Source organism: Aspergillus pseudoviridinutans (assembly GCF_018340605.1).
Source record: "Aspergillus pseudoviridinutans IFM 55266 DNA, scaffold_2, whole genome shotgun sequence".
Classification (NCBI taxonomy): domain Eukaryota; kingdom Fungi; phylum Ascomycota; class Eurotiomycetes; order Eurotiales; family Aspergillaceae; genus Aspergillus; species Aspergillus pseudoviridinutans.
This window is the reverse complement of record NW_025091282.1, coordinates 635999-657972: the sequence shown is the minus strand read 5'-3', so window position 1 is coordinate 657972 and position 21974 is coordinate 635999. Positions and strand designations below refer to the sequence as shown.

The 21974-nt window shown below is 50.6% G+C and overlaps 7 protein-coding genes across 7 annotated transcripts; all 7 read left to right on the top strand.

Moving 5' to 3' along the window:
• Positions 1-119: 119 nt before the first annotated feature.
• On the top strand, positions 120-4008 carry Asppvi_002288 (uncharacterized protein; the record flags this gene model as incomplete). The annotated part of the gene is made up of 6 exons (XM_043298278.1): positions 120-716; positions 779-880; positions 932-1481; positions 1694-1795; positions 1842-3784; positions 3847-4008. The coding sequence occupies 6 exons, from the start codon at positions 120-122 to the stop codon at positions 4006-4008; spliced, it is 3456 nt and encodes a 1151-aa protein (XP_043154213.1).
• Positions 4009-5020: 1012 nt separating this feature from the next.
• Positions 5021-5910, top strand: Asppvi_002287 (uncharacterized protein; the record flags this gene model as incomplete). Its single annotated transcript, XM_043298277.1, has 2 exons — positions 5021-5593; positions 5677-5910. 2 exons carry the CDS (start codon positions 5021-5023, stop codon positions 5908-5910), a joined length of 807 nt encoding a protein of 268 aa, XP_043154212.1.
• A 1293-nt stretch (positions 5911-7203) lies between these two features.
• On the top strand, positions 7204-9107 carry Asppvi_002286 (multicopper oxidase; the record flags this gene model as incomplete). The annotated part of the gene is made up of 3 exons (XM_043298276.1): positions 7204-7456; positions 7513-7984; positions 8042-9107. 3 exons carry the CDS (start codon positions 7204-7206, stop codon positions 9105-9107), a joined length of 1791 nt encoding a protein of 596 aa, XP_043154211.1.
• Positions 9108-9812: 705 nt separating this feature from the next.
• On the top strand, positions 9813-11661 carry Asppvi_002285 (Zn(II)2Cys6 transcription factor; the record flags this gene model as incomplete). Its single annotated transcript, XM_043298275.1, has 3 exons — positions 9813-10514; positions 10573-10716; positions 10783-11661. 3 exons carry the CDS (start codon positions 9813-9815, stop codon positions 11659-11661), a joined length of 1725 nt encoding a protein of 574 aa, XP_043154210.1.
• A 778-nt stretch (positions 11662-12439) lies between these two features.
• Positions 12440-13504, top strand: Asppvi_002284 (uncharacterized protein; the record flags this gene model as incomplete). The annotated part of the gene is made up of 1 exon (XM_043298274.1): positions 12440-13504. One exon carries the CDS (start codon positions 12440-12442, stop codon positions 13502-13504), a length of 1065 nt encoding a protein of 354 aa, XP_043154209.1.
• Positions 13505-16031: 2527 nt separating this feature from the next.
• Positions 16032-18015, top strand: Asppvi_002283 (uncharacterized protein; the record flags this gene model as incomplete). The annotated part of the gene is made up of 3 exons (XM_043298273.1): positions 16032-16063; positions 16114-16324; positions 16375-18015. 3 exons carry the CDS (start codon positions 16032-16034, stop codon positions 18013-18015), a joined length of 1884 nt encoding a protein of 627 aa, XP_043154208.1.
• A 518-nt stretch (positions 18016-18533) lies between these two features.
• Asppvi_002282 (putative anaphase-promoting complex component Cut20/Apc4) lies at positions 18534-21331 on the top strand (the record flags this gene model as incomplete). The annotated part of the gene is made up of 7 exons (XM_043298272.1): positions 18534-18783; positions 18838-19180; positions 19232-19802; positions 19853-20590; positions 20643-20709; positions 20765-20914; positions 20973-21331. 7 exons carry the CDS (start codon positions 18534-18536, stop codon positions 21329-21331), a joined length of 2478 nt encoding a protein of 825 aa, XP_043154207.1.
• Between the last annotated feature and the right edge of the window lie 643 nt (positions 21332-21974).

The window sequence follows — 21974 nt, the reverse complement described above, 5'->3', positions numbered from 1 at the left end:
ATCTCCCGTTCCTGTGTTTCGATTGCTGGGAAGTAGCGCTCAATAGACAAATCTTGAGAGAATAGCCTGTAAGGCGAGATCTTTGACTGCTCACAAGGCAGTTGACCAGACGATTCAAGATGAAGAATGACCCACGTCCAGCAAAGCTGAAAGGGAAGCGCTCAGCTCCCAATCTCAGGACAAAAAGAAGTGCCATCAATATTCCTGCCAGCAGCAGACCGCGTAAGGCGATCAAGGAAAACTATGTACCAAGTGTTAGGAGCAGAGCATCAGCACCGAACTTGAAGCAAGTTGCAGATGTGCTGACTCCCAAGTCGCCGTCCCCTACCAGCGAGGCCCCCGAGAGTCAGAGCAACGGATCGGATGGCAAGCAGGACGGCGAGTCCCAGCCGAAGGAAGTTCCACGATTTATGCTGTTCACTGAGACCAAGATTAAGCCTGTCGAGTATCGGCCACCGCGCCAATATACTGGTCCTGCTATTCCTAAGATTATGGGGATTGAACCTCTTTTCTTTCGGCCAAAGCCGGTGGAGGTCAAGAAAGAGTCACGAAAAGAGAGGATCCTGAAGGAGATCAGAAAGAGGTATCAAGTCAGGAAAGCCCGCGTGAGAGGCGTCGTGAAGAATCTTAGGAATATCAGAGCGCTCAGGACTTTGCATGCGCTGAAGGCTTCTGTAAAGGCGATGCGTAAGGATGCGCAAGAACGGCTTCTCGAGGTACGTGTTGTCAGGGACGCCTGTTGTGAGTTCCAAGGGGACGCTGAGTGGATAGCCTACAGTGCAAGCCAATTTATCATATCAAGGAGATCAAAGAGCTCAGGCGAGCCTCGATGTTCCTTGGTCTACCTAGGCTTCAGAAGAGACCGCTGTCAACTTTGTCTGTACGTGGATATACCTGATAACTGTGGCCAGGGGAGACTCACTCTCAGAAGATAGGAAGCGCCATCACACTGGGGGACTGCCGAAGATACTCTGAAATCTCAATATACAGCAGGGCAACTGATTCTCCGAAGCTCGCAGAGCTCTTCGCAGAGGCTGGCACTAGTACAAAGGTCGAAGACGGACCCGGCCCTACGATAGTGAGTGAAGACGAGGACTGCACAGTGCGCCGGTCCCTGTTGTTTTTCTCAGATGTGGCCTCTCTTATTCAAACACATCCAAATTTCAGAAATTCTGGCGAAAGCATCACCCAAGCTGAGACTTTAGCAACTTCTTCCTCCTTCCTTCAGCACCGGAATAGTCGTCCACTTTCACTCTCTTCATCCATTCTTCAATATCACCTTTCTCCGAATAACCTCGACGAGGTTTCCCCTCGATCTTCTTTCTCAGATACTTCTTCCGACCGGACCATCACTCCACTTAGAATCCAGAAAAAAGTCAGGATGCCACCTGAACCAGGTTCGGCGTCAAAGGACCCCTTTGTTGATTCTTCGACTGGTGGCAATCACGCCGCAGACGACACTGATAATCCAGTTTCTGACGGTAAGGCACTGCTGTTTCTATACTCATAACTATCTTCATCCTTCTATTACCCTGCAATGATGTGGAAGAGCTGCTATGCTCCTATCTGTCTCTTCAGCTATCTCAAGTCTGTGGTGKCTCTGGAGTAGCTTAGTTAGGGCCGTCGACACCTCTCCAACTATCAGCAACTTCATAGCTTATATGTGGAGATGCTAACATGTGCTCGTACGTAGGAGTTGTGGAGAGAGTCGCAGATAACCCTGTATCCACTGCAAAATCAGACCAGGACAACACAATCTCTTCTGAGTCTGCAAGACCTGAGTCTCTCAATCAAGGTACGCACGTCCTGCTGACTTGAAAGCTCTTGCTGACATATCAAAGACAAAGACTCTAACAAAGATACAACTCGACATGCAAGCCATGGAACCCGTATCCCTACCCCGGCTTCCCAGGCATTGGGCACTGGAGGAAGCCAACCGAAAGGCACGCGAGTGACATCTGAGCACCGCAGCTCAATTCCTGTTGCGGTCCGCAAGGTTGGCACGGAGCATCAGAATGTGCCTGAAGGTGGCTCTAGTGGACACGAGGCTGGCGAGACCCGTGCCGCTGGAAGGACTCGCGGCCGTCATGTATCACCTTTTCAGCATCAAATCAATACTCTGTGGGGGTATATACGCGATGAAGACATAGCAAACGAGATTTCCCGCTACTCATCCACATCGTCCTCAAGTGGCGACTGGGATGGTGAGCAGGATGACGACGACGAGCTTGAGAGGCCCACCGGTTACACTGGCGATAATCGTCGGCCATTCGAGCGATCTGCTCAATGTTTCTACGGACCACGTCTGCAGATCGCGGCGTCGGCGGAAAACGTCATCATGGGCACCCCGAACTTGTCTTCTAAATCGTCTCCTGATCTAAAAAGAGACGTCCCTCGTACTGCTACACAGGGTAGCCCTCACAACGCACGCCTCGGTGAGCAGAGTTCCAGACTGGTTGAAGGAGGCCATGAAGCAAAGGCCAGCCCTGAATCTTCTCGGAACTTTTGCCGCCCCCGGCCTTCTCTTGAGAATATCTCCAGAAGGGACTTCAGTGGAAGTGAGATTTCTATTCCACGAAAGCCCGTGGGTAGCCCAAGCTTAACCGATCTCCACAATCCCAGTTCGGATGGACTTCAGTCTCAGTACGTGGTGCCTACGGTGCCCAAGATTCCCGATGAACATAATGTCTTCTTGAACAAGGACAAACCTTTGCCTGAACTGAACGCTGGCCCCGTCTCTAAAGGTACTGGCCAAGGATCTAAAGAAATCACCGGGTCCATGACTGGTGGTGGTCTTTCGGCGCATGCGAGGGTCAAAAGGGCAGCAGCCGCTGACAGCCCGCATCCCACCCGGACGTCCTCTCTACAGTCGGTTCCCGCTAGCCAAGGAGAGTCTGCCGTGACTACTCCTCGGACTCCCAATATACAACACCCAGGCGGCGCGGCAGATTTGAAGCGGACTGTGACCTTCGATGATATTGTGCCCGAAAAAAAACATAGCGCACAGCGTGGAAAAGGCAGGTTCCCAGACTCGAGGAGCAATCGCATGCTTGACAGCTTTCGCAACATTTTCAAGCATAAAAATGCCGCTGATAAAGCACGTGTGAAGAATGAAGAGAGTACCGAGGCTGCGCTAGAAGAGTCTGGAGACCAGGCTCAAAGCGGCTCAGTCGATCGTGCTAATAAGGACGATGGTAAACTGGAATCGGCAACGACAGCCTCTAAGTCGCGAACCAAGTCCCCCAGACTGCCCGAACGAGCTGGTTGGGGCAAGGGTGCTCGCAGCATTAGTGCCCCTATCCATGTCTCTCCCGGAGCGTTCCCAACTCCTACTTCCTCATTATCTTCCATTCCGGCTCCTTCACCACGTGTCTACGAGGAATACCAAACTCCCTCGTTTGCTAGGCCTACCAAGTCAACGCGTACTAGAGCGGCCACAAACCCTAGGTTGCAAACGCCTGTTGCTGCAGATGGCCGCTCCCGGAGAACTTCAGCGATGGCAGCTTCTACTGGAAGCCCGCAGCGCTCGACCCGTGTTTCTCGTCATCTCAATGCAGTCACCGGCTCCAAGAAGGCATCACACGCCAGAAAGACCGCAGAAGAACAGGCAGCGATCTCCAAGTCTCCGGGCCCTGCTTCTTCCCTGACAACCCATGCCTCGAATGCCGATTGGTGGAATCTTCCTAAGGAGCAGAAAGATGAGGAGATCTCTGCCTTCATTCCTCAAATCTTCCGAGAGATATGTGAAGAGACGGACAGGGATAAGAGAGCAGAGATGCTTCGGGTAAGTCTCCCTGCCGTTGTAGAGCTCTTGTGACTGGGGCCTTTCGCTAATGATGCCCACAGGAAACTCTCTCACTCAAGCATCAACTAGATACCGTGAACAACGCGCGTGCGGTTGTTACAGAAGCCGAGGAGACGCTACGCAAAAAATTGGAAAAGAAAACCGCTGCGGAGCGAGCTCTATATGAGAAATTCCTTCAAGCTCGGACCAAAGTCGCCTCTTAGAGCGTCAGCTTATGACTTGCACGACTGATGACGATTACGGAGTATCACTTTCACCTGATTTCTGTCTTATGACTGACGAATGAATGAGCAATGACATCTGTTTCTGTCTTGCGTTTTGATACCCTGATCTCGGTCATCGTTGAGTCGATTCACACGTTTCTTTCTTTACTTATCTCTTTGTTGACCTTTATTCAACCCGAAATCCGGCTGCATATGATGGTTTCCTTTGTGTTGGTTGTTTCAGTTGCTCCTTCTGCGTGTCTGCTTCTTTGATGTTTCAACTGGGCAAAAAAACAAAAATCACAAAAAAAAGGCTTCTGTCTGAGTGAACACTGCAGCCCAGGTCTTTTTTGCTTTCAACGATGAATTAGAAAAGCCGCAGAAACACTAGAAATTTGAAAAAAAGGGGCGTAGCCCTACAAAAGAACTGATCATGAGTAAATGCCTGCCTCATCTTCCACTCAACGAGAAGTGTAGTTGAGCTTCTAAACTGTTCTAATGTGACTCCCAAAATGAATCGAACTGATGGCCTCTAGAAGCATAAACACTATGTTCCTCACGCAACAAGATAGAAGAGGCGACTTTGAGGTCACGGAGGACAAAGAGTCTCAGCTTTGTAGCGACTTGTCTTTCCTGCGAGATAAACATGAAGACAGAATCACAAAGACTTGTTACGCTTAGGTTGTTCATTCAAGTGGCTTGTTGCATAATACCCTTGGAGCCAAAGGCATTCCAGATATTGTGAATGACCATTGACTGCCAGTGTGCAACAGATCCTTCACGTCGCCCTCTTCTTGCCCAATACTAAAGTGATAATCAACAACAACTTCCCAACTGCCTACTCTTGCTGCATCAACTCGTCCTGAACTTTATCCTTTAGTATTCTCCATAACAAGCATCATGCGGAAGGAGCGTAGGAATCAGCGCTACCGGGTAAGTCTGTCTTTTCGAGTCTTTTCTCATCATCGAAACAATCCTGCTATGAGAGTCTCTTGTGTTTCGAGTCGCTAACATGGCCGAGTGGCAGCCAAACAACTTTGGCAACACGATCAACACGATCAATTTTCCAGACCAAATGAGAGGTCGCACCTTCGAGCGATTCCCACCCGTCCTCGTGCAAGATGCAGAACGCTTCTCTAGAGATCCAAGAGTCCCCTTCGTTTCTCCTGAGATCGCGCAAGCACCAGTCCCCAGACCTCGCATCAACGCGTTCAATAACCAGCCTTTGCCTTATCAGCATCATCAACCTGTGAACACCTGGGTTCCAGGGCTTCCGGGACCGGTCAATACCGGCCGGCCCACCATGGTCCCGCCCAACACAATGATGGCCGCTCCCCCTGCTGTGTATGCGCAGCCAGGACCTGTCATGACTGGGCGCCCGGCCATGAATCCGGCTCACGCAATGATAAATAGTCCTTCTCTTGGTTATGCGCAGCAAGAGCCTTTCATGGGGCCCCATCCTGCCGTGAATCCAACTCATGCAATGATGACTACTCCTCCTCCTATTCTTGCGCAGCGGATGAGGGAGCAAGTTAACCACTACAAGATGATTCTGCATGACATTCGCACGGCAAGCGGACGACTGGTAAGTCTGACCAAACTTGTTGGCTCGTTCCTCCAATCGATTAGTTCAGCCCCTTTGGATACTGACATGTTGTTGAACGCCAGGAGTTCGAACCACCCCGTTTCACGCCTCACCCGAGCTTCACGGACTCGCCACCTCCAGAGATATACTCGCCGTCTTCAGAGGGTAAGAGTGCCAAGGAGGTGATGTTCGCCGAATCGACTCCAACATCGAAGCTTCGGGGGGACGCGCCCGAGTTTGTTCCTGGTCGACCATATGAGGGCAAAACCCAGAAGCCAAAGACTGAGCGGGGATGGATGATTGTCTCTAGCAGTTAGCTTGGGTGTTTCTCCTCATTCGGCATGTTGCACGAATTTGACGAGGCTGTGAACGCTTGAGCTGTGCTGCTGAAGGTCCTGAATCGGTTCGGATGGCCCTTTGAAAGACCTTAGTCCATATCAGGACTGTACATTGCTTGGGGGCATCTATTTAGCCGTCCTTTAAGGATATTGCGTTGATCCAATGCAGACATTTCTACTCTTCCTGAATTGGCGTCTTGAGAGGTATTTTTGAGCGGACATAAGGTAGTTTGGAATCTGTAAGCTTGTGTGACAGTTCCATATATTGCCGATCCCTATGGCTTCAAGTACTTCCCTTAACTTCTGACTATTCCCTTGTCCTTGAGGACCAGAGCCAAGGTATAGATCCGAAATCTGGACCACATCTGCGTCATGGTGCGGGCCAGCCATCCTTTTCTGTAAGGTCTCGACTCTACCCTAGAGCTTCCGAGACATCGAACTTTGTCCGAGACCTTGCCGAACTGCAACCGCCCTTTTCTCACCTATCAACAACTTAAGCTCACCACCCCAAATTCATATTGCTAAAATGTCGACAAAATGTCAATCTTGTTTGGTTTCTATCTCCTGACTGCTCTGAATATCCTCTGCCCTCTCATTGCCCATTAAGTCTACACACATCCGTACAACCGTACCATCTACCGAAGGCCGCATCGACTTATCCGAGAGGCTCTGAGCATCTCGGCAATCACTACTCACTAGTTGCGCTATGGCATCAATGATCTGCACGCTTTCATCCTACACTGGAATGGTCTACTTGGCGCACGGTTGTGATTTATGCGGCCCGATTGCCTATCTATTGATTCGGGAAGGCTGATTTCGCGGACTTGGCGAACCATATGCCTGCACGTCAGTGTGATACGGTCAACAAAGCGAGAATCGAACTACACCGACGACGTTGGTCGAAGTGATTCGACGGATACCCCAATTAACAGAGTCTATTATTCAACATCGATGTGTGATTTACCAATCAATCAGCCACCGACCCGGCGATCCGGTTTGCACAATATGGCTGAGCTGGGTAGGCTCGTTTGGCTAGTGAAATCGTGCAGCTAGTCACTGAACTTGGGCTGCATCTTCTTGCATCTGGGCAAGGTCACACTGCGCACAATCGGAACTTTTGTCAGCCATCCTTGCCACTTGTTCAGAGATGAGCCGGGAGACTGCAGCATGGCACGCTCTTCGGAGGTAATAAAGCAATCGATTCCCGCTGTTGCATTATGTTACCTCACATGGTTGCATTTGCGCTGAGTTCACATCTGTTCAGTTCTCGACATGGGCTCCTTTCGCGATGGACTGGCTTCTCTAGCCCTGCTTCTGTTATGCCTTGTTTCATGGGGTTCAGCTAGTGTGGTGCGCTTCAAAATCACTCTGACATGGGAGGACTGGGCCCCAGCTGGTATTTCTCGGAAGATGATTCTCAGCAACGGCCAATTTCCAGGTCCGCCATTGTACTTGCGACAGGGGGACGATGTTGAGTTTATGGTGGATAATCAACTTCCGTTTACTACCGCAGTCCATTTTCATGGTAAACCTATTCAATGACAACAATTGCTAGACAAGGCTGACACCTCTCACCTATAGGAATTGACCAGACGGGAACGCCTTGGTCCGATGGAGTCCCTGGTCTTTCGCAAAGACCAATCCCATCCGGCAGCAGTTTTCTTTACAAGTGGAATGCTGGACAGTATGGCAGCTATATGTATCACGCTCACAGAAGAGGGCAGATTGATGATGGGTTGTACGGAGCGATTTATATCCGTCCTGATGACTCAGTGGAGAAGCCGTTCAGGTTGATAACCAATCGTACGCGTGAAGTCAAGGCCATGCGTCGAGCCGAAGAAAGAACAACCCCCTTAGTGCTAAGTGACTGGCGCCAGTTGACGTCCGAGGAGCTGTGGCACGCGGAAGAGGCAAGTGGACTAGACGCATACTGTGTGAATGCGTTATTAGTCAATGGAAGGGGCTCGGTACAGTGTCTGGACCGCCATACATTGGATCAGTATAGTGCGGCAAAGTGGGCATTTCTGGGAAAGTCTTCGCTGACTGATATTGGGTAAGTGTACAAGAAACACGACATTTCATGTTATCCATTTGACACTGACTCTCCCAGCTGCGCGCCCCCGACGAGTCCACTTCTCCAAGGAAACTTTCCACATAACTTTAGTGCCATTCCGCCGACAGTGTACTCTGGCTGTACTCCATCTCAGGGCTTGACCGAGCAACTCCTGGTTGATCCACTCGCTTTGTACGCCAGCTTTGACCTAATTAGTGCTGCTGGTGTGTCAACGCTCACTTTCTCAATCGACGAACATCCCATGTATATATACGCCATCGATGGAAGATATATCGTCCCGGTTCGAGTGGATGCCGTCACTATTGCCAACGGAAACCGTTATTCAATCATGGTGAAGCTGGATAAACCGGCTGGTGACTACACCGTGCGCATAGCGAACGCCGGAATCAACCAACTTATTAGTGGCAATGTGAGCATGTCTTACAACACACCTTTCAAAGCTCAATCACGTCCTTCACAACCATCAATCGACATCACTGGCGCCAACACAACAGCGGACGTCGTGATATTCGACGAGAGCACGGTAATCCCTTTCCCTGTGGAGGTACCGGCGGAAGAAATTGCCCAGACCTTCTTCGTAGACGTCGCCCGGTTTAACGCGTCCTACCGCTGGGTTCTTGGAAAGTCAAGCTTCCCGCTCTCCGTGGAGGAATCGCCTCCTCTTCTGTTCAATCGCTCCGCCACCAAGCCCGACCTTTCGATTTCAACTCGGAACGGAACTTGGATCGATCTCATCTTCAGAGTGGTCAGCCATTTACAGCCACCACACCCTATTCACAAGCACTCGAACAAGTTCTTCGTCATTGGTCAAGGAAATGGGGCCTTCAACTATACCTCAGTGGCCGAGGCGATGAAGTACATTCCGGAAAGCTTCAACTTTAGGACCCCGCAGATACGGGACACATTCGTAACGCCTCCTAGTGAATCTGGCCCCACTTGGTTGGCGATAAGGTATCAAGTCGTGAATCCTGGCGCATTCTTGATTCATTGCCACATTCAAGTGCATCTGAGCGGCGGCATGGCGATGGCGATGTTGGACGGCGTAGATAGGTGGCCTGTGGACATTCCCGAGGAGTACCGGCTCGCTGCCTCGGAATCATAGTGATAGGATCACAGTGATAGGTGTGACGTGACATATGTTTGCGCTTGGACGTCATGAGCTAAGGCTTACAGCCACATGAAGGTAGTTCTCGAGACCTCCGGTAGATACATGATCGACGAGAGATGATAATAGCGTGGACTTTCTTGGCCAACCATACCTCAGGCAAGTTATGGATAACCCCGCACAGGTTACTCCTTACTTGTATGAGGGATCGACCTCCATGCAGTCCGACATCTGTAACTCCATAAGATACTCAAGACAGTTAACCTAAAAGTTGAAAACAGAGCCACAATCGTGTGATAAGTGATAACCTCGGGAAACCGCCGAACTTTAAGTTTAACCCCACAACTTGGCTGAATGGGGTCGTGTGGGGTCGTGCTCTCCCCTGAAGTTTCAGGAACCGGACCGCCATGACGAGGATCCCCTCTCTTGAGCATCTCGATTCTATCGTGGTCCATGGTAGATACTAGTGAGCACGATCTTCCATCTCGATAATTTATTCTCAACCGCCGCGATAGCTCTACCCTAGCACCTGCAAGGCTCAGACCATACACAGTGGCCCGCCTTCTCCGCTGTGCCCGTCGGTGGTACCACTTGCTCGCACAGCTTACTTATTCAGGAACGGGTTTCTGCATCCACAACTGTGCGTGTGCGACCGACCGCTTTTGTTCTTCAATAACAAAACAGAAAAACGATTGGTTCACTATGGTCTTCTGTGGGAAACCCAGCAAAGGATGCGGCCAATGCCGATCGAGGAAGATCCGGTGCGACCAGGAACGGCCTTCTTGTTCGCAATGTCTCAAAGGCAACCGGGTCTGTCCCGGCTACCGAGACGAGCTATCGTTGATGTTCCGCGATGAAAGTCAACAGGTTGTTCGAAAGGCCCGGAATAGTGCTGCCGCGCGCAAGTCCAAGCAGACAAGGAAGGCCAGGCGGACCCTTTCGCCGAGTGAGAGTAGCCCGGAGTCTACATCTGGTGCGACAACGGTCTCGGTCAGCCGGAGTAGCGATGTGATTGACTTCGGCCATGAGAGTCCGGTGCAGACTGAGTTGATTGAGCGGCCGCCGCTGACGAGGATTCAGCCGTCGTACCAGACCACGCAGGATGAGGCGGTTTGTTACTTCGTTCAGTACAACCGCTGGCCTGGGTTCCACTGGATGATAGATCTGAGTCCCGACTTTCTAGCCAGCTCGGGCTTTTCTGTGAGCCAGGAGGCTATGAAGGCGAGTGTCGGGGCTGTGGGGACGGCGATGCTTGGACGGGTTCGACAAGACACGTCGATGATTATCGCTGCGGGAGCGGAATATGGGTTCGCTTTGCAAATGTTRGCATTCGCTGTCTCAAATCCAGCAGAGGTGAAAGCCAACTCGACACTGGGGGCAGTCTTGATGCTGGCAATTTTTGAGGTAAGCGGCATTGACAGCCTCGTTTTCCTGTTCATGGATGGCTCAGACATGATTTTAGGTCGTTACCAGCCGGACAACACAAAATATTGAAAAGTGGACGAACCATCTTCGCGGCGCCGCGGCTATTCTTGAGCTGCGCGGTCCTGAGCAAGTACAGAATGAGGAGGGTCTGAAGCTGTTCGTCCAGCTGCGATTTCAGATAGTACGTGCTTTCGCCGGCTCCTGCGCCTTGACGGCTCTTTCTTCGAATGACAACTGACGCTCGCAGATTACGAGCTGCTTACAGCTCAGCGTACACGTGCCGCCATCGGTGCTCGAATGTGCACCACTTGGCATGTTTCTCCGCCCACAGACAGACGCTTACGGTGATCGCCTGATTTACATCATAGGCCAATTGGCCAACCTCCGCGCCGATGTTAGACAAAAGCACATGACAGATAATCAAGAGATTTTAACAGCTGCCTATGATATCGAAGCAGAGCTGCTAGCCTGGCTTGCATCTCTTCCTCCAGACTTTTCGTACACCACCGTCGAGAATACTTACTCCGACGCCGCGTTCAAGAGACTCTGTCGTGGCATACTCCCATACAATAACCAATACCACGTCTACAGCGATCTCTGGATTTGCCATACATGGAACCAGTATCGCTGCGCGCGCATCATCGTCTCCGAGATCATACTGAGCTGTCTGCGGCGACTGTTCATCAAGTCAGCAGGCGCATCCGCTGCCAGCGAACTGCAAAGTCACTGCTTTAGGATCCGCAGTATCACGCGGCAGTTGGCTGCGGACATCTGCGCCAGCGTACCCTACCACTTTGGGGTTGGGAGCACAGGAGAGAGTCAGACTGGCCCTGTTCCCATCAATGAGAGTCACACCGCAGGTCTCGTGCTACTGTGGCCGCTGGTAATGGCCGGTGCAACCGAGGGGAAGAACCACCCTTTGCGCAAGTGGGGCATTAACTGTCTGCGGCTCATCGGGCACGGTATGGGGATCGATCAGGCTCTTGCTTTGATTGATGTTCTAGAAACCGAAGCGGGGGTCTTTGACGGCGTGGGTGATGACGGGGTGCTCATTGAGGAGAATAGCTCCGCCATTGTGAAGAACAAAGTTCTGGCAACTACTTGGAAGCACTTGGAGGCTGAATAATTGCTTCTTTTATGAGGATGATTTGATTGAACTAGGTGTATAGTCTTGGGCGATCTGGCGTATTGGATGAAACGATCTTGTGTATCTCGTCTCGTCAGGCGCCTTATCAGATGATTTATGCTGTACATGATGTAAATGACACATTCATATACATAATACACATCATCCATATCTTATAAAGCTTAGGCTGAAGCCTTTTGGTGAACTGCGCACTCTGGTTTCATTTGTTCCTGAGGCAGCTACACAGCCTTGTCCACAGTTGCGGAGGGGCAGTGCTGCAAGGCTTACCTGGGGAGCAAGGGTTACCGTGACTAAGTCATAATAATTGACTACACAACTCAGCCTCATTGTATTCTGGCACGTCCTTTATCTAACTTGGGTAGTAGTTCGTATTGGTCCCTCAATCCAGGGTTTAGCCCTCGTATTACCTTCTAAGGCTTAATCCTAGAGCCTGGCTCTCTTAAGCCCAGCCTTCTTAGCCTGGCGCATAGACAATTTCCTTTGTGGTAATATCATGACAGGATAGTCCTAGTCTGCCTTGTATATGCGTTCATTGTTCGTGATACTAAGGGTCATGAGTAGATATAAGAAAGTAGTATTCGCACCTATGCAAGAGAACAAACAATGAGATCATTAGTTGACAGACCCATAGAACTGTGGTTGAAACTGCCTGTTCAGTGAGTTCTGACTTCATTCACAACCAAGGAAAGGCATCATACTTTCCCTCTTTTGTGGAGCCGATTGCATACCACGAGCATCATCCAGATTCCCAATTTCAATGCCGCTTTTTGAAAGATTCAAGTCTCGATCTCCTCCCCATCATCTTTCTCCTGGTGATTCTCATGCGCCGGAATCTCTACAGCACCAGCTCCCACCCTCTTATACTATCAACGACCATCCAGAACTCACAATGGGCCATCGTCACTCCCGAGTAGCAGGGAGTTCAAGCACCTCAACCTCAAGAACGACAACCTACCAAGGTACCAGGTCTACTCCCAACAAAGGAAACACCTACGCGCAAACCAAAAACGTCGACGTCTGGTCTCCGCCTCCCTACAGCCCGCAAGCACCAGCACCGGCCGCACATACGCCCGGCTCGACGGCCTCCTTCACCAGCGGCACAGGCGATTCACCCTACGCCTTCCTCCGCGAGTTCGACACCATCTTCGTAGTCGACGACAGCTCCAGCATGCTCGGCGCGCGGTGGAAGGAAGCCGAAGAGGCCCTGGCCGCCATCGCGCCCATCTGCACGCGGTACGACCAGGACGGAATCGACGTCTACTTTCTCAACCACCGCCGCGAGGCGACGGCCACTTCCACAGGCGCATACCACAACATCACCACCGCAGCGGACGTGCAGGAGATCTTCAACAGCGTGCGGCCGCGCGGGCCAACGCCGTACGGGAAACGGCTGCTGCAGATCCTGACCCCGTACCTGCGGCGCGTGGAGAGGATGGCGGCCGCGATGGACGAGGACGGGAACCTGCGGGATCCGGCGAGGTTCGTGAAGCCGTTGAATATCATTGCGATTACGGATGGGGTGTTTACGGATGATGCGGAGACTGTGATTGTTGACGTTGCGAAGCGGTTGGATGCGTGTCGGGCTGTGCCGTGGCAGGTGGGCATCCAGTTCTTTCAGATTGGGGACGATGAGGGTGCGAGGAGGTATCTGGAGGATCTGGATGATGAGCTAGGGCATATGGCTCAGGAGGATAATCTGAGGGATATTGTCGACACGGTGCCTTGGAGGGGGAGCCACGGGCAGACGTTGAGCGCGGAGGGCATCCTCAAGTGCACGATGGGTGCGGTGCATAAGAAATACGATAAGCGGAAGGCGTTTTAGCCTGGTGGTTGTGCCTTTTTGTCGCTTAATGAGATTGCTACGTGGTGGCTCTTTGCTTTTGTTATTCTGGTGTCGTTTCATTAGCTTGAGGGCGGCTATTGTGTTTCAGCTTGGACTAGGCGCACCTATCTATACCTCTACCTTTACTAGCAACGTCAATCGAGCAGGCAGATTTTGCTGCTTATTCTTGCCAGGACATTCCAAGAGAGCTGGCAGGCTAATCACCCCAGACAGGCCCATTCTTCACATGTGCAAGAGAGTAGCTGAAACACGCCGCAGCAAGCGCTAGGCTGTTGAGGTGAACAGGAACGTATGAAGATCTCCTTGAACCGGCAAAATTAATCGAACCAAGTCGGTGTACACTTGAACACATACCGAATACAGGTAAAGGGAAGAATCTTCCATGCCCGAAGATTTAGTTGAGTCCATTCAGCCGCCACTAGACGGTGGATCCATCCGCCGTCTCTGGACTATTGAAAATGATCCATGGGAATCAAGATCGCGATATTCTCCCGACTCACATGCTTTGGACATACATGAGGACTTGTAAAATCCCACGATATCAATACTCCGCAGGGGATGACAGAACATAACCGTCTGAACCGCCGTGGTCGGCCGTTTCTGACGTGTCCCAATCTCCCGCAATCTGTTGCCTGGCACCGAAGCACACTAAGAGCGTACCTGCATGGCCGTAAGCGCCAGTGTGAGCGGGGAATCCGACTGGTCAATTTGGATCTGGATGTCTGCCTTCTTATTAGTCTATCTGGTTCGTTCAGGGATCGGTGAAACATGCTTTAGCTAGGTAGTCTAGAGTGAGTCCGTAATCCGTATAGCGTTGGGATTGATTCATCAGGACTGGCCCGAGAGACATCGCCGATCAGTCCTAGTCAGTCCTAGTCAGTCCTAGTCAGTCCTAGTCTAGTCTACTTGGACTTTGCTTGTTGAAGTGGTAGGCTAGATTGCAGTTGACACATCTTTTTTCCCATCTTGGATTATCCTTGGAGAACGATTGATGTCTACCTTGAGTTCTTAGGTAGGCATGAGCCCCTGGTAATACGTGTTTTGGTTTTGCCAAGGTATGGCCCATCGGATGGGAATGTGGAGATGACCCATAGATCGATATCTACAGTAGAGAGTACACATGGTTTTTCACGTGGATGATCTCCTGTTATTGATCAGTTTGTGAACTTGACTGGTTTGTACAACTATTCCACAGATCGGAAAGAGGAACGTTGTAGGTTATTGAGGGGTTGATGTCCTGTACCAAGGTAGGGTAGGGTGTACTCCGTACCAAGCAGTAGTAGAAGGCTTGAGCTGACGGCGGTAACAATCTCCACTATCCGGTCAACCACATGGCTGGCTGACCGCATTGTTGTGGCTCTGCTGCTGATCGTATTCAAAGCAGGGATATCAGTAATCAGGATGGGGATGATAACAATAATGGCGTTATGTGAGCCAAAGTCCTAGCAGCCTATTATTGGACTCAACAAAGGGCTTTACTTTCAGCTGAACTCGGTCGGTCTCGCTCGAGCCGATGACCAAATATTGAAAACCAGCCTCTTAAGGTATTCCGTAATTAAGTTATCATCGCCCTGGCCCTGTGCTGTCGCTATATTTCACTAGTCTGAGTAGTCTCTCGGATTTCTTCCAATCCTTTTCTCCTCTTCAAGATTCGACGCTCGGTTTTCTTCACCCCCCCTGCAGATACCGTCATACAGGGCTGTGACGTGGTTCTTGCAGCAGCCAGTGGATCCTACCTTATAATCAAGGTGCTTTTTTCCTTGTCTGTTGATTGTTTATGATGATGGCTCAAGTTCCGATGGTTATTATTCCCCACGTCGCCTATTTTATCTTCTATTGATGGCCGTCCCTTCACAACGGTCAATTTTTGTTTGATCTCTCTTCAGTTCCGGTGGAAGGTGCAGAAGCACTCAAAACGATCTCTCCCCTCGACCTGAAACCACAACAACTGCCGTAAGCGCTGATATACTGTCGCCGTTTCGTCGATCTCCTTCGCCGGCGCTTCCATCTGCTGCGCATCCATCAAGCTCATTGGCGCCCGTCACTCCTGTCTCTGTCGCTCAGGAACATCCAATTTCCGTCCTTGTGGTCGTCGCGGCTACTGAGACGCCAACTACAAAGCGTCGCAGCCGAACTTGTCTGTCGGATACCATTAATAGCTTTGGATTCGGTCTGGATTCTGTCAATCCGTCGACGCAATCGACCCCTGATACCGAGCTCTTGGATCTCATAAGAAGCAAACGGACCTCCGACGAGATTCGAAACGTCGAGGCGCTTTTCTTTCGTTCAGTTCGTCTTCACCAACTTGCGCTGTCCGGGCTGGTCCTAGACGACGGACAGTCTTTCATTCTCTTCGACTATATAATACTCCTATCGGTTGGCTACTTGGGGCTTTCCTTTCATTGAAATTGCGATTCAGCGTTGATCAATCGGCATATATCTTCAGCATTTCTCTACCTGCGTTTGTTTATTCGGTTATTCAGCTATTGCGTTATCTATTGCGATCATGTCTTCAACAACCCTGATGACCTTCTTGCTGTAAGTTCCCCTCGGCAGCCCGCTTAGGCTTGAATTGACCCTCCACACAGTACTACCAGTCCCAATGTCAAGTCTGTCAAACTGCTCGGATCATGGGATAACTTCTCGAAACCATATGCCATGGAAAGGGATCGCCGCGTCGGTCCAGGCCATTGGAGAGGATGTCACACATTCACGGACATAGTCTGTGACGGCTCTCCCATCCATCAGGCCCCAGCGCGATCTGGTGGACTCAAAATGGGTGGTACTTATTGGTATTATGTGAGTACTTCCGCCTATCCGTCGTAACTCAACACTGACGTTCTAACTAGTATTTGTTGGACAACGACGTCGAGTATTTTAACGAAGCGGAGCCAGTGACCTCGCTTTGCCCGTTGCTTCCCGGTCAGCCGCTCAATGTGCTCCAGGTTCCCGTTATCCTTCCCGACACTCGGCATACGCATTCCTTACAAGACAATCCGAGCTCCCGGCAACCTGATATACGAACCATGAACCCAGAGGACAAGTACATGAACCCACGTCGGCCGCCAAAGCCAAAGCTTCTCCGTCTCCGTACATCCCCGCCACTACTTCAGCAGCCAACTCCGGCTTGGTCATTCAATACATCTCCTCTGGGAGCATTGACAAATAGAGCGGCTTCCCAGCCAAGTAGCTCCGTAAACAAAACACCCCGAAGTTCTAGCTCCAAGGCTGCTCGCTCGGTATCACCCCCAAGATCGAGAGGCCTTCGGGCCGCAATTCGGTATTTGAATGCTTCTTCTCCCGACCTCAGCAACACCAATCACTCGGACGGGGAGCTGGATTCGAAAGTCAAAGATGCGCCTGGGGTATGCCGCACCGGTAGTAGTGGAAAAGGCCGCTTTGACTTCCCAGATCATTCTTTCCATGACTTCAATCCGGCCTCGAGCGCCAGGCAATACGAGCACGCCCTTCACCCAGAAGACCTTCCTTTCCGCCGACCTGTGTCTGCGGACAATGAAAACCCTCTGGCAATGTCCATCCAGGATCGTCGTGCGTTGAACACAAAATCCATGGAGCACCTGTCGTGTAGGAGTCCTTTGACTCTTGAAACGCAGCCCGACAATACGAGCGCGAGGGAAGAGTCTGCCTCAAAAACATTTTCATTCATGGCTGCAGAGCTCCTAGCGGCTTTAGAATCGCCATCGTTCTTGAGAACCGCCACCATTCCCGATGCTACGACGCCTACCCCATTCACTTACAAAGAAAAACGACTTCCCACATTACCCAACTCACCCTCATCGGTAATGGATGAAGCGCTGCGCGATATCGACGCCCGCGAGAGAGAACTCGATGCCGAGAACCTAGGAAGTCACTTTTCTGACTTCACTGAAACAGAGGACTCCGTTGTCAGCAGCTCCTACTGCGAGAGAAGTCACTTTTCGGAATGGAGTACAGATACAGAGATAATCTCTCCCGAGTCCATGACCTCCTCTTCCACTTTCAACAACGACAACCAGCTGTCCCGCAACCCCGGGGACGCGGAATTTTCAGAGCATCTCGTACCCTCTTTAGCCTCCGCTGCGAGCGATCCAAACACTCCTCACCTGACCGTGAACTCGAATGCGACCTCCATTGCTGGCGACTCACCTCACTTCAACCTTCCTCTTCCCCGCTTGACGGTGTCATTGTCTCCGTCTGATCTTGACATGGCAGGTCTCGGTATTGAAGACATGTACAACGTCGAGAGGGACCCCAAAAGACACGCAGCTTTCTTCGGCGCCATGAATGCTTTCGAGACACTAGGTTTGGTGAAAAGTCCCGACGCATCCACCATCGAGTTTTCCGAGGATGTCAAAAACAACACGGCATCGCTTACTGACAACAGGGACGTACCCAACCGCCTCAGTTGTGCTTCTACGTCTGTGCTGGATATGATGGACGAATTGGCCTATCTGCGGAACGTGATTCAGTCTGGTACTGGCGATGAATAGAATATGGGTTGTTATAGTGTGAACAATGCAGGCATTGTAAAAATTGCCAATCTTTAGAACACAGGGGAAAATAGATTTAATGGTCAGTGTCTAAATATACAAATTTATGAATACAGGAGGATGTACTTCATGCCTACTTAGACAGGTCATAAATTAGATTAACAAAATATATCGTTCACCCGGACGATGATATAGAATTTATGGAACACTTAAATTATCTGATACACAGTATCATGGGCAATTGACCACAAATCTTCTTCTTGCCCCCACTTCTGTTCTGAGCTAAATGGCGATTTCCCCTTCAGCCCCGGTAAAATATATCTTGAGTTACCAGTTCGCTGGTCTGAAGTCCAAAGCAACGCGACAAACGCGTGCCAAGCATCGCCGATAAAATACCCGCTCCAGCATCCCTCCAACAATTACAGGAACAACCTTGAGATAGTTACTGAGAATCTACTCATTCCGCCTTAACCAAATCTTCTCTATCATCAGAGGATGGATTAAAATAAACTATAACCATGGCTGAAGAGGTCTTCAAGCCACAGCTCACACCCGTGGGCGAAAAGTCACTGCCGGCAAAATGCAAGGCAAGCACGCTGACATACTGTCCCACGATGGACCTGATCGCCCTAGTTACAGAGGATGAAGAGTTACGTGTTTTCCGGCTGAACGGGCAGAAGGTCTTCGGGGGGTCATTCAAGGGAGATCCGTATCTGGGCGAAGATGAAACAGACGGGGAGATCCGAGCGGTGATGTGGAAGAATAATGGTTATTCTCTCTTATTTTTCAGCACCATTTGAATTTTCGCTGACGACGTCGCAGGGAATCTACTGGCGGTTGCTTGTGCAGATGACACCGTCCGGTTGATCAGCTCGTACAGTGGTAAAACGGTGCACCATTACCCTGCGGCTCAGCCGGGCGCTCACGCTCAGCCCGTCAGCATCACCTGTCTGGGCTGGGGTGTCAACTTTACAGATAGCAAAGCTGCGCAGCGATATCTGCAGGACGCTGCGGGGCAACTCACCGTCACGGATCTGCTGTCGCCGGATACGCAGCCGTCCAAGGCCGCCGCGCTGCTCAAGGCTGATTTACCGCGCGAGCTGGCATTGCTGGATATCGAGAGCTCCTTGCCGAAATTGAGTACGTTGCCTGCGACAGGAAGCGAGTGAGTATTTTGGAAGATGATTCAGGGTCGTTGTGGTTGACTGCTTGCTAGGGATGACGTGTTTAGCTCTCGGGCGTCCATCGATGCGATCTTTCACTCGTCGTCGAAAAACAGTAATGATGCGGTTGACGTGCTTTTGGTCGGGTTCGATGATGGGACTGTCCATTTACGTATTTTTGACTGCTTCGAGATTGGCTCGTTTAAGATCGGAGTATCGAACGGCAGCTCGTCTGCTTGCAAGATACTCCAGCACGCATCGCATCCATTGAGCTCGACGCATGCGTTGCTGGCGTCTACGTCGACTCCTGGCTCTTCTAATGGTCTGCATCTACTCACCATCGATCTTCGCTTTATCACTAGGTCTGGTCGGTATCTGTCGCTTCTAGCCTACAAGACGACCCAGTTACAGAATCTGCTCCGGTATATCGGCCAGGTCCAGAGGCAGATTGAGCTTGAGTGGAAGAATGCGCAGGAGTTGCCTGCGCGATACATGCGCAGTATCAATGAGGATCTGAAGGAGAAATGCCATTGTGACTTTGTCACTGCAGCTTACCATCTTGTGGTGACGGGCGATTGCTTCGAGCCGTTGAAGGAATTTTTGGTGGATATTGTCGGCGAAAGGGTATATTCCTATCGTGTGCTTATTCCGAAATGAAGCTAACAACGCGACAGGGTCATAAACGGTGGGAAAAGGCTGTCTCAAGCGGCTATGACAACGTCCGACGGCTGACGCACGAGTGTCTACTGCCCGCTCTTGAGCGATGCGAAGTGCTGCTTAGCCGTCTTATTGGCCTATCTCGATTCCAGAAACTCAGCGAAGTGCTGGGCCTAGAAACCACCGACCTCAATGCGATTGTCGAGACGCTCGATTGTCTTCACCTCCTTTGTCATCAGATCCTTATCAATGCCAACGAGGAACTGGCTCAGTTCATCGCCTTCTCCCAGTGGCTTCGCCATGAAATTGATATGCAGACTGCCGAGCCCATGTCACAGACTCTGGATGAACTTATGGAGAAGACAGACATGATAGATTATCCACAGACTCTGAAGTACATTAGGGGCGCTCTTACCAAGAGCGCTCTCCAACATTTCATCCAGCAGCTTCCCATGATGGGAGTGCCTGTTACTAAGCCTCCCGCTACAGCGTCAGACAAGTGGACGGCTGCAGATGATCGACCATTCTACGACACGTTCAAAAAGCTGCTTGAGCAGCTGAATCAGGGCGAAAACAATGCGAATCCTCCCGAGCTTCCCAAGATGAACGATTTGACAAAGCGCTTAGGACTACAGTTTGAAAAAGTGTTTGGGCAGATAGCGATAACACAACGCAGAGGTATCTTGCACCGTTCACCTCTTGCTCTTCATCCGGATGCCGATCAGGAGGTTATTGATATCACTATGTGCTGTGAGGTAAGGGTATTGATTCGACCAAATGGATTGTTGCTAACTGGATCAACATTAGAATAGTGAAGATGGGACGGTTAATGTTATCTATATCGCCGTGAGATCAATTAAGTCACATCATCTACGTAAGCTTGTCGACCTTCCATGTGCTCTGATGAATGCTTACGCTCGTGCTCCTAGTCTACATCTACCGCGTTGTGTCAGTCTCCGAGAATGGAGTCAGCTCTACCCGGGAAATCTGCATAGGAGCACTGAATCTGCAGGAAGGAGAAATTCTCCAGATTCAATTCGTGCAGGATGATACCATGATGCTCCTTTGGTCGAATACCAGTATGTTATCAACCTCGCATGCCTGTTTCGCCAGCCACTAACTACCCTGAATGAGTAGAAGGAACTGCCTATCTGCTCAACGTCCCATTTCAGCCGGCATCCACGTTCGATAATGATGGAGCCTTCAGCTCGCCGTCTCCTTTCTTCATCAACTACAGCGACAAACTGCTTGATTCTACCTCATCTCAACCCACAACAGATGCTACGACTCTGGACTTGTTATCGCCGCATTCCACACACGCGAGCCTCGTCAAGCATGCCTTTTCTGTGTCCGGTCAGAAGGCCAGGCCCTTGAGATTCGACGTCAATGGACGAAAAGGTCGCCGGGCGATCTGCGTCTTGTACGGCGATGGGTTGCGCTATGAAGTCTTTGACATGGATGCTGAGATGGCTGATGAGGATGAGGAGAGCGAATAGATAGCATAATCATGACTTCAACGAAAGCTTCTCAGGGCTTTATATCTAAAGAAAGCCATTCAAATTCATGTTTCATACTGGTTCATCCAGAGTATGAGGGATGGTTTCACCGTGAGACGCATACGCATTCTCGGTTACATCAGTGACCATGAGGTCGTACTGATCTAGCTAGATTCTACATTCTATGATCCATCGAAATACTCGGTATGATAGCAAGTACAGTACAATCCCAACCTTCTACCGTGTTCGATTCATTGTTTCTTAAAAATCACCGCTGTGTCTGTTTAGTCTAGTCTAGTGTTTACAATCCGAATTCGAATTTCTTTCTTCTCGAAACAATCCAAAATCTTCTCAGCCCCATCAACCAGTGGATCTCTTTAGAATCCCAAACCAATCCATACAGAATCTTCAGTCCTAAGTCCGACTAGTGTGAGGATTTGTGCGCTGATTGGGGTTGACGCCCAGACGGGGGCGATCGGTCGCCCGGGCCAACGCAAACACTATGGAAAATGATCCTCCAATGCAGCAAAATGAAAACAAGCAAAGGAAGAATTTTCCCCCCCCTTGTGTTTACTATTCGCAATGGTTATGTAAGAGGAGGGGCAGCCACAAATACGTAAGTACCTGAGGTAGTAAGGTAGGA